This window comes from Peromyscus leucopus, chromosome 9 (genome assembly GCF_004664715.2).
Source record: "Peromyscus leucopus breed LL Stock chromosome 9, UCI_PerLeu_2.1, whole genome shotgun sequence".
Classification (NCBI taxonomy): domain Eukaryota; kingdom Metazoa; phylum Chordata; class Mammalia; order Rodentia; family Cricetidae; genus Peromyscus; species Peromyscus leucopus.
The window spans coordinates 67661774-67673042 of NC_051070.1; the positions used below are offsets into that span (position 1 = coordinate 67661774).

The 11269-nt window shown below is 44.1% G+C and overlaps 1 protein-coding gene across 1 annotated transcript; it reads left to right on the forward strand.

The window, feature by feature from the left end:
* LOC114683806 (granzyme F-like) lies at positions 1–2835 on the forward strand. The gene is made up of 5 exons (XM_037208279.1): positions 1–54; positions 1107–1270; positions 1706–1841; positions 2043–2303; positions 2692–2835. Exons 1-5 carry the CDS (start codon positions 1–3, stop codon positions 2833–2835), a joined length of 759 nt encoding a protein of 252 aa, XP_037064174.1.
* The last annotated feature ends 8434 nt before the right edge of the window (positions 2836–11269 follow it).

Consider the following 11269-nt stretch of genomic DNA (forward strand, 5'->3'; position numbering starts at 1 on the left):
ATGCCACCAGTCCTGATTCTACTGACCTTCTTCTGCTGCTTGGTGCTGGTGGAGGTGAGTGAACACACCTGTCCCAGAGGTGACATCCCATAATACCTCTCAGATTCTTTGCTCAGCTTAGTAAGGAAATGTCCTGCACTGAACCAGGAGATGTCTGAACCTTAGGTCCCATACCACATCCAGACCTGGAAGTCTGTCACTGGCTAGATGTTCAACAAGGTCTGAAGAAGGGAGGTGTCCTCAGAAGACTTAGAGGGCACTAGCTTTTCCCTGCTCTTCTTCATCACCTGGAGAGATGATAATCCCTAAAAAGAGAAGCAGCAGAGAATGAAAAGATATTAAGAAGTACATCATTAACTTTACTAGAGCCCAGGGCAAGAGCAGCTTTGATGACCAGCCTGCAATGGGGTAAGGACACCAGTTCAAGAATATTAGCATCATTTAGTAACCTCCACCCTCAGCTTGCTGCAGAAAGAGGACCTGGGTGACATGCCGCATTGCACACTCCACTAGCTTTGCTGTCCTGTTTTGGTGGCCTCTCCACTTCTTTCTGCAGGTCCCCAGCTGTTCCCATCTTTGCCATCACACTATTCCAATGTCCCCTAGGCCCTGAATCCCATGAGATCTGAACCACGAGCCCTTCAAGTGGAAGTCATTATCCATGCAACCAAAGCATTTACTGAGAACACAAGATGTACTGGCCACCAGAATAGGAGAATTTTAGAAACCTGCTCTCTATAGAGTTTGGGGGCAAAAGTGACAAACTGTCAGAAATGAAGACATTAGAAGTGTCACGGAGACTCACTAACACAGAAAGACTAACAGCGAGACTCCCAGGATCCTCTTGACCTCTGTCATCATGAAGACAGAGCTGGTCCGTCCGTGTATTTGTAAAGCAGGGGATGGAGGAAAAGTGTCACCCACCCCTTCTCAGAACAGGGCTCTGAGGCTAAAGATTCCACAAAGATTATTCTATGTTTAAGGAATTCTGTCCTCCAAAGGCCTGGGGGAATTGCAGATCCCATAGCCTTCACCTTCTCCTTAGATCTTCCCGCCTGACCTCAACAGACACCTGTTGTGCTGCTCCCAGACACCCCATATTGTAGCCTTTTCTTTCAGAGGAGATCATCGGGGGACATGAGGTCAAGCCCCACTCCCGCCCATACATGACATTTATTAAGTATGTGGATGCCAAGGGGAATAGGAAACGCTGCGGAGGCTTCCTGGTACGAGACAACTTCGTGCTGACAGATGCTCACTGCCTGGGAAGGTGAGGAGAAGCAGCTGGCCCGTGTTTTCTGAGACCCCAACAGGTGTTTCCATCCTCTACTTGTGGATGCTCCTGTGAGAGCACCTAGAGGGCAGGACCGTGAACATGGAAGTCTGAAAACAGGGACACTGAGTCAAAGGTGAGAGGTCAGAGCCAGCAGCACACTTGAGGAGAAAGCAGCTACCCTGCGCAGACTGGAGCAGTGGCTGAGGTTGAAAGGACGCATTGAGAGTCTGTGCAAACTTTGGAGTATTTCCTAGAAGCAAGAGGGAGCCTCCAGGACTCTATGTACTTGAGAAGCAGAGCAGCAGGTCAAACCCTGAGACCTCCTGTCTCCTCAAGTCCCCTCAGCTAGAGCCCCTCCCTGCCTCTTACACCTCCTGGACTGTGTCCTCTCTCCCTCCACATCTCTCATCTCCACTCTGCTCTCTACAGCTCAATGAGAGTCATTCTTGGGGCCCACAACATCGAGACAAAGGAGAAGACCCAGCAGATCATCCCTGTGGTAAAAGCCATTCCACACCCAGACTACCATCCCAAGGACCACTCCAATGACATCATGCTCTTGAAGGTGAGACCGGCCACCACCCCCATCCACACCTCCACCCACACCTCACCCACCCCTGGTGCCTCTGCTCTGCTTGATGCAAGGCTTGCCCCTCCCCTCCTGCTCTCATCCTGCTCCTTCCCTCCCTGCCATCCTGGTTGTCAAAGTGTCCCAGGTCAGCAGGCTCCTGGACTGAGCTGGTCTCCCCTGACTCTTCCCTATCAGCTGCAGAGGAAAGCCATTAGAACGAAAGCTGTGAGGCCACTCAAGCTGCCCAGGGCCAATGCCCAGTTGAAGCCAGGGTATGTGTGCCACCTGGCTGGCTGGGGGAGAAAGTCTCTCCATGCCACTAAAGGAACGGATCTCCTGCAAGAGGCAGAATTGACCATACAGGATGACCAGAAATGCAAACGCCTCTTCTGCTACTACATCAAGACCAAACAGATTTGTGCTGAAGACCCAAAGCAAATACAGGCTGCTTTCAAGGTGAGGATCAAGCATTTAACAGGCAAAATGCAGGGAGAAAGGAACCTGGGGGAGACCTGGGAGTGAGAATGGCCAAACCCTCAAGCCCAAATAAGAGCAGAGACATCCCAAGAGTTCGGCTTTGAGTCCCTCCGTGGGTTAGCAAGAGTGGAAGTTGGGAAACATCCACCTTCCCAAAGCACCATAAATTTTCCCAGAGTCTCCCTGAGGACTTCAGGGAGAGCCTTGGACTGAGCTAGAAGGAAAAGTTGGGTCTCCCTGGAACCCTGATCCTGAGGGAGTTTGAAAACCTGTCCTGGACCTGATCTAACAGTTAACCTTTCCAGGAGGAGGTACAGACAGCAGAGCCAAGGGAACCAGGCTCAGTTCTTCCTTTCCCTGCCCACAGGGTGACTCTGGGGGACCCCTCGTGTGTGACAACAGAGCTTATGGAGTTTTATCCTATGGAAAAGCCAAGAGCATCGCTCCAGGAATCTTCACTAAGGTTGTGTCCTTCCTGCCGTGGATACAAAGAAGCATGAAGCGCTTCTAACAGGTGCTAAAAACAGCTGTTCCTACCAGCTTGTCTGGGCACAGGCCAGAACCACATGGAGTGGGCAGCAAAGGTGAAAACTCATAATAAATTGATCTCCTCGGTGAATACAGCTGAAGTCCTTTATTGTCTGAGCCTCTCTCATGTGAAACTCGGTGGTCTAGGCAGCCTCTCCTGTTAGTTCTGGGCTTTTCTTCCTCCTTCTTCCCCAGCACCTCCCCCACCTGGAACGTCAGGCTAGACAATTCCACATATTCACCACCCTATACATGGTGGGGTTAGTGGGTTGTTTGTTTTTATTTAATTTGTTATTTTTATATTTTTTTTTTACCTTTTTAGAGCTTTATTAGGAGAAGGAGAGAGAGACACAGAGAGACAGAGAAACAAAGACAGAGAGACAGAGAGACCACACAGCAGGAAAGTACAGAGAGAATACAGAGAGAGCAGTTTTTATTTTTGAGATAGGATCTCACTATATAGCTCTGGCTTGCCTGGATTTTAGTATGTAGCCCTCCCTGGCCTTAACTCACAGAGATCTGCTCCATATGCTTCTTAAGGGATATCCAACTACATGCATAATTTAATACCCAGCTCTTCAAGGTTGGTGTTTTTTTTTCTTTTTTTTTTTTTTTTTAACTTTTTAGGACCTTTAATGATCAACCATAAAATGCTACAACTCTGCTAAGATTTAGAAAATGGAGTACTTCAATGGCAAGTATGTCAAAATCACGATGTCAAAAGCATACAGCACAGGAAATATTGTGACTCTATTGTACAGGCAGACTAAGCACATACCAGAAATATATGTATAAATGGACCAAAAGCAAATGAAAATTATCAGTATTATTACATAATCAATGCAAAACAAAACTGCAATAAAATATCACTACAAGCCAACTAAATTTGCTAATCAAAAACCTTATGTATATTGTGTTAGTATTTGAACCACTCACAAACAGGATTTTCATTTTTACAGGAATCTCATTGCCTGGGCAAGTGGAACTCTTGCTATCTTTATCACAGAGTATTATCAACCACCAAGCCATTGGTAAAAGAAGTTACTGATGAGTAACCATGCACTTGAAATTCCAAGGGTAGGGGTGATCATTTATCATCCTCTTCATAACACCAAAATTATTATGTTACCAGGGACACCAAAGATGGAATCCAAACCTTATTATGAGGTTGAATACATACTCCATTACCTCCAAGCTTATTAATGGCGGACTATCTAACAGTTATATTGTCAGTTCTTCATCATAGAAAATTGAAGACATGTGTCCACATAAATGTTTGCATATGGATATTTAAAGCAGTTTTATCCACATTTGACACAAAACTACTTATCCATAGCTAGATATTGTGTAAAGAAAATGTCTGGAAACAAGTCCATCAATAGGTAAATAAACCATTTTTAATGCATCTATACATTTTTTATTTAGTAATAAATATGAAAATCTTAAAGACATGCACAGCATCATGTATTGAAAATTGGTATCATTAGGTATATTGAACATAAGAGTATGCTCCTACTGAGTTCCCTGATATTTTTCTTATAAATAATATGAAATTTTTCCATTATTCAGCATCTAGAGATCAAGGTCTTTTTCTTAAGGCAACTGAAGCTTACTCCAAGCAACTTGAGATGAATGTAAATTTATTGAAAGAATGTATTGAAGTCTGATGTTAAAAAAGGATCAGTAAGAAGTTTTAACCAAGTGTAGGAGATGAGTAAAACTAATGTCACAGGAAAGGATATGATAAAAACATGGTATCATTTTGGTGGACTTAGATGCTGTTATTGTATCATCACAAGCATGACTGAATTCTTCACTACTACATTTTCTTAGTTTCAAAATCCAGACAACTGTGTCTAGGTGAACTTAAAGCCTAGCCTCAGACTGAAAAATCTAAGTTTTAAGAGAGTACTCTTCCCATTTACCCACAGACTAGAATAACTAGTGTTGTACTCATGCTTATTACAAGTTATTTTGGTGATTTCTAGAATTTCATTTAGTGGAATTATAGCATATACATTATTTTTCAACTGGATCTTTTTGTACAGCATGCTTTTTATATTTTTCCAAGGTTGGTTTTCTTACAACACAATCAGGAGTCTACACTCAGTCATTCCTTTTCATACTTAGTCCTCCACAAAAGAACCTCCTCAGGACCAGAAAAAGCCCTACCATTTCTAAACCACCTTCATCGAGTCCTCACATTTGCCAGAGAATTGCACAAGGCATTGGGGTGAAGGGAGATTGGACTCTGGGAATTTAGAAGGCCTTGGGATTCAGTTTCCTGTTTCTAGGACCTCCCATCTCTCTAGCCAGTCAGGTGGCTCTCACCACCTGAACTGTCTGCAGTCTGGAAGACTGAGACATCCCTCTGGTGGCCACAGGCTAACCTGGCTGTCATTTCCCCACCCAGCACAGATCTCAGGCAACTTCTGTCCCCCTTCCTGGCCTTCCAGTGTTTTTCACATGACTTCCTCTAGCCACCAGTAGTTTCTGTTCCAGCCCCACCTCCTCAGTCCTGATTTAACCCAGCCTTTTTTTCATTTATCAGTTCCAAACACTTGGAATCTCCTCTATTTCTTAGTCCAGTTAAACTTAGCCTTCCAGTCACCTGATGCTCACCCTTCCCACCTAGGACAGGCTGAGCCCTGTTCCAACCCAAGTCTTCCAAGTAGAGGCTCAGCCATAACCTCCAGTCACTCAACAGCCCTGGCTCAGTTTGGAAACTCTGCTTCCCCCTGCTGGCAACATGAGTTATAGCAGTTTATGAACCAGAGGGATCCAAGGGATGCTAGGATGGAAGTAACTTTTTGACATCATCAATCAACATTTGTAGATCCTGATTTCTATCAGGTACACAGTAGACTCCTTAGTCACCCTCATTCTCTCATTTCACTAGACAGGTCAGTGTGGCACAAATGGATCTATATTTGGAATTCACAAAAAAGGAATGTTTTAAAAATTATTCAATTCTCTATATTCTTATAGTGGGCATAATCTTCTTTGGTTCAGAAAAGCAGTGTATGGAATTGGAAAATGTTGGAAACCTTCTAGTGCTTTAGTCTTCATTGTACCTCATGTGGAGCCCTCATGAAGGAGGTGGGCAGGAGAAACGCAAGCAGAGTGGCTGTAGCCTGCTTCACATTCAAAGCACAGACCTGGCCTGCTGTTCAAATTTCTAAAGGTCTTAAAATAAAAAACCTGGATCCAGATAGTGGTGTAAATACTGAAAGTTCAGACAGACAAACAAACAAGCCACTGCCACGTCTCACATCACCAATTCCCCAAATCTTCTCTTTGAGAGCCTCTGAGTCCTCAGCTGAAAAAAGCTCTTACCACACTGGCCACTCTGCCTGAAGTATCAGACATTTCATTGTGACCCATGTGACCCCATTTAAGTCCCTAGAACAGCACCACTAGTGAACTGTACTTTTTTACATACTTCTCACATATCTTACATCCTGCTCACAATTTCCTCTCCATCCACTCATCCCAGTCTTTCCCACCTCCTGGCTCCCCCAGATCCTCTTCTCCTCTACTTCACTTCAGAAAAGAGCAGGCACCCCAGGGAGATCAACCTAATATGGCTTAACAAGATACAAAAAGACTAGGCACAAACCCTCATATAAAGGCTGGAGGAGGCAACCCAGATGGAGGAAAAGGGTCCCAAGAGCAGGCAAACGAGTCAGAGATAATCCTACTCCCAATATTAGAAGTCCCACAAAAACCCCAAGATAAACACCACAGTATGTATGGGGAGGATCTAGTGCAAACCCATGCTGGCTCCTTTTGTGTCTCTTCAGTCTCTGTGAGCCACTATGAGGCCTGCTTTGTTGGTTCTATTATCAATTGTGGTCGTTTGAATGTAACTGGGCCACGTAATCATAGAGAGTGGCACTATTAGAAGGCGTGACCTTTTTGAAGTAGGTTTGGACATGTTAAAGGAAGTGTGTCACTGTGGGGTGGGCTTTGAAGTATCCTATACTGGGGATACTGTCCAGTAAGTCAGTCAACTTCCTATTGCCTTGAAGATACAACAGTCTCAACTCCAGCACCTTATCTGTCTACATGCCCCTATGTTCCTGGTCATGATGATAATGGACGGAACCTCTGAAACTGTAAGTGAGCCACCCCAATTAAATGTTTTCTTTAGAAGAGTAGCCATGGTCATGGTGTCTCTTCACAGCAATAGAAACCCTAACTAAGACAACCATGTTCTTCTAGTGTCCTTGAACCCTCTGGCTCCTATATCCTTTCACCCCATTTCTGCAGGGTTCCTTGAACTCGGACTAATGTTTGGGTGTGGATTTCTGCATCTGTTACAATCAGCCACTGGAGGGGCCTCTCTGATGATGATTGGGCTAGGCCCCAATCTGTGAGCCTAGCAGAATATCATTAGGATGCATTTCATTGACCTATTTTTTGGCAATTCATGTTTGGTTCTACCCTAGGTCTCTGGCCATCCAGCCCCTGGTTCTTGGCCATCCAGGCAGTGACAGGCACGGGCCTCAAGTGGACCAGTCATTAGCTGGCCACCTGTTCTGCTCCATCAACCCTCCAGCACAGACAGGACAAATTGTAGATTGGATGTTTTGTGGCTGAGTTGGGGTCCCAGTCCCATGACTGGAAGCCTTGACTGGCTACAGAAGATGAACAGTTCAGGTACTGTATTCACCAAGGCATCTTCTCTAAGGTCACCCTCATAGATTCCAGGGAGTTTCTACTAGAGTAGGTTTCCACAACACCCCCAAATCCTAATCATCTCCCCCAGTCTCCACTCCCTCCAAACCCCACACCTGATTGATCCCTCTAGTTCCCATACACACCCGACCCCAGTCCATCCCCAAACTCTATTCTATCTTGCAGCAGCCTTTTTCTTTTGGGTCTACCACCCAGCTCCCAAATCAAGACATGGAGACTTCTTATTAGTTTTGAATGCTCAGCTTAGCTTAGGCTCATTTCTGGCTGGCTCTTTTAACGTAAATTAACCTGTTTCTCTTTATCTACCTTTTGCCTTGGTGCTTTTTACATTTTCTTTCTGTATGTCCTACTTATCCTGCTGTCTCTATGTCTGTCTGTCTGGCAGGTGCCTGCTTCTGGCCCTGGGCATGTCCTTGTCTTTCTCCTAGTTCTCTCCTGCTTCTCTCCTCCTCCTCCTCCTCTTCTTTCCTCTCAAGATTCCTCCTATTTATTCTCTCTGCCCACCAGCCCTGCCTTGCCCTCTCCTGCTTGGCTACTGGCCGTTCATCTCTTTATTAGACCAATCAAGTGCCTTAGGCAGGAGAGGTGCAACAGCAACACATCCTTACATCCTTAAACAAATGCAGCAGAAACAAACGTAACAGACCTTTACACAATTAAAGTAATATTCTACAGCATAAACAAATGCCACACATCTTTACATTGTTAAATATTCCACAACACTATCTCCCTTTCACAGGGAGATCCAAGTGGCCCGCCTAACCCTCCTTGTTGATTAGCCTCTCTAGGTCTGTGGATTGTAGCATGATTATCTTTTACTTAACAGCTAATATCTACTTATAAATGAGTACATACCATGTTTGTCTTTCTGGGTCTGGGTTACTTCACTCAGGATTTTTTTTCTAGTTTCATCCATTTTCGTACAAATTTCATGATGTCTTGTTATTTAACAGCTGAGTAATACTCCATTGTGCAATGTAACACATCTTCTTTATCTATTATTCTGTTGAGGGATATCTAGGTTGTTTCCAGTTTCTGGCTATTATTTTAAAAAAAGCTACTATGAACATAGTTGAGCAAGTGTCCTTATGGTAGGATAGGGCTTCCTGTGTCTATATACCACCAGGAGTGGTATAGTTTGGTCTTCAGGTAGATCAATTCCCAAATTTCTGAGGAACTGCCATATTGATTTCCATAGTGACTGTACAAGTTTGCACACCCATCAGCAATGGAGAAGGGTTCCCCTTGCTGCACATCCTAGCCAGCCTGAGCTGTCACCTGTGTTATTGACCTTAGCCATTCTGACAGTTGTAAGATGGAATCTCAAAGCAGTTTTGGTTTGCATTTCCCTGATGGCTAAGGATGTCGAATATTCTTTTTTAAGTGTTTCTCAACCAATTGAGATGGTTAGTTTGCAAGCCCACAGTGACCTCTGGAACCCAAGCTATGGAGTGAGACACTTCATTGCTACAAGGCCCCACTGTATCCTGGAAATTCTAGCAAGACATGACCAGCAATCATTCTCTAGAAGACTTGATGCCAATCTGGGTCATTGCTTTGGAGTAATGTCTAGTACTAGTTGTAAGTGAATGCACCCTCACGAAAATACACAATCAATATCTCTCTCTCTCTCTCTCTCTCTCTCTCTCTCTCTCTCTCTCTCTCTCTCTCTCTCTCACACACACACACACACACACACACACACACACACACACACACATTCAATCACCCACAATTTGTTTCAGATATCTGTGATGTGTTGAGCCCCAACTCATATTTTCTGTACACAAGACATCTTGGAATTGTAACATTCAAGACCCTTTTCTGAGACACCCAGCACACACCAGGAAGAGCATCTTCTTGGCCGAAGGCTTCTTTATACCCTTCTTAACTCATATAACCTCAATGGGGAAAATTAAAATGCCCATCCTTCTTCCTCCTGTGAAGACTGGATCAAAGGTGACATTTGTAGGTAGGAAAGAGCTAAGGTAAAGACATGCACCAACACTAATCCCATTATGTCCTGCCCCCACCATGTCCTCAAGAGTTATTGAGTAGCTTGGGCAGATTCTTATTATACTCCCAGCTAAAGAATCAAAGCATTAGTTTGTGATATCAAAGGGAGATAAGTGTAAGACTTCTTTGAGCCCTTAGGAACTAGGCAGTGCTTTGGTAGATTTAACATGGCCTACCAACTGATCCTCAACCTTCCTGACTTAGAAACTTGAAACAAGAAAACATTAAAGGTGTCCAGAGTTTCTGGACATATTGGGGGTTCTGATAAGTGATTCACAAATAGAAATGTGGTCAGAACAATGTTGTCACTAATTCCCATGTGCCATCGGTGGCAAGGAATGCAATGCCGCTGTGCTATGCACACGGGTTTCTAGAGACCGACCCTGCAGTGTGGAGTTTCTCATGGGGGAGACCTTGCCCAGTTTCCCTACTATGTGTGTATTCATGGGTCTTTTGTGAGTTATTCAGTCAGAAACAGAAAAACTAAAAAACCAGAATTCCTTACAACTGAGCGGTCACACCGAGACTGAATGATAGATGATGTGACACAAGAATTATTAGGCATGAGTTGGAACGATAAAGAGAAAGCCACACGTTTTGCATCTATAAACCCAGGCTTCTGGTAAGTGACTCTGCAGCATATGTCTGACCTACCTCAAACCCAACTATTTGCCACATCCTAAGAAGATGTGGTCAGAAGGGTCACACAGGAGACCCTGAGAGAGATGAGGAGCACAGTTTGTCACTCTAGAAGGGTAAGATGTGATTCCACCTTCCAATTTGTAGAAACAGACCCCTTTGAAGATGAAAGTGGCCCTGGTGGGCAATATCCATATCTCCCGTTTTCAACACAAAACTACAAAGAAAAAAAAGAAGAGTAACGAATGAACCATCACATAGCAGACGATAGACATGAAATATTTTAAGGGCTCTTAAACGATCACAAAGGCTTTTAATTTCTTTTTTTTTCTTTTTTTTTTTTTTTTTTTGGTTTTTCGAGACAGGGTTTCTCTGTGTAGCTTTGCACCTTTCCTGGATCTCGCTTTGGAGACCAGGCTGTCCTCGAACTCATAGAGATCCGCCTGGCTCTGCCTCCCGAGTGCTGGGATTAAAGGTGTGAGCCACCACAGCCCGGCTCTTAATTTCTTGTAAGTAATCAGAGCTGAGGAAAAATTTAAGAAGAAACTAAAGGGAACCAGTAACAACATATGAAAAGGTAGAAACTATTTATAAACATGTCAAAATTTTAACACTGAAAAGGACCGTAACTAAGATGGAGGCTTCACTAATCATATTCAACAGCAAAAGGGGGAGAAATCAGTGAAGTTCATGCTGGAATCATGGCTCAGCAGTTAAGAATGCTTACTTCCCTGCAGAGGACTTGAATTCATTTCCCAGGTCCCATATAATGTGACTCACAACTGCCTCTAACTTCACCCACAGGGGATCCAATCCCCTTTTCTGTTCTCAATGGACACTGCATCCCGGTACAACATAAAGAGAAGAGAAGAGAGAGAGAGAGAGAGAGAGAGAGAGAGAGAGAGAGAGAGAGAGAGAGAGAGAAATTGTTGAGTTTTAGGAGGCTGGCTGGCTTTCTTATGTTGCACTTTATCAGTAATTTAGTGACCTGACCTGACTGTCCTTCAGGAAACTAGACCTTTCCAAACCTTAGCTCACAGGTTTGCATGGGACAAGTGTCA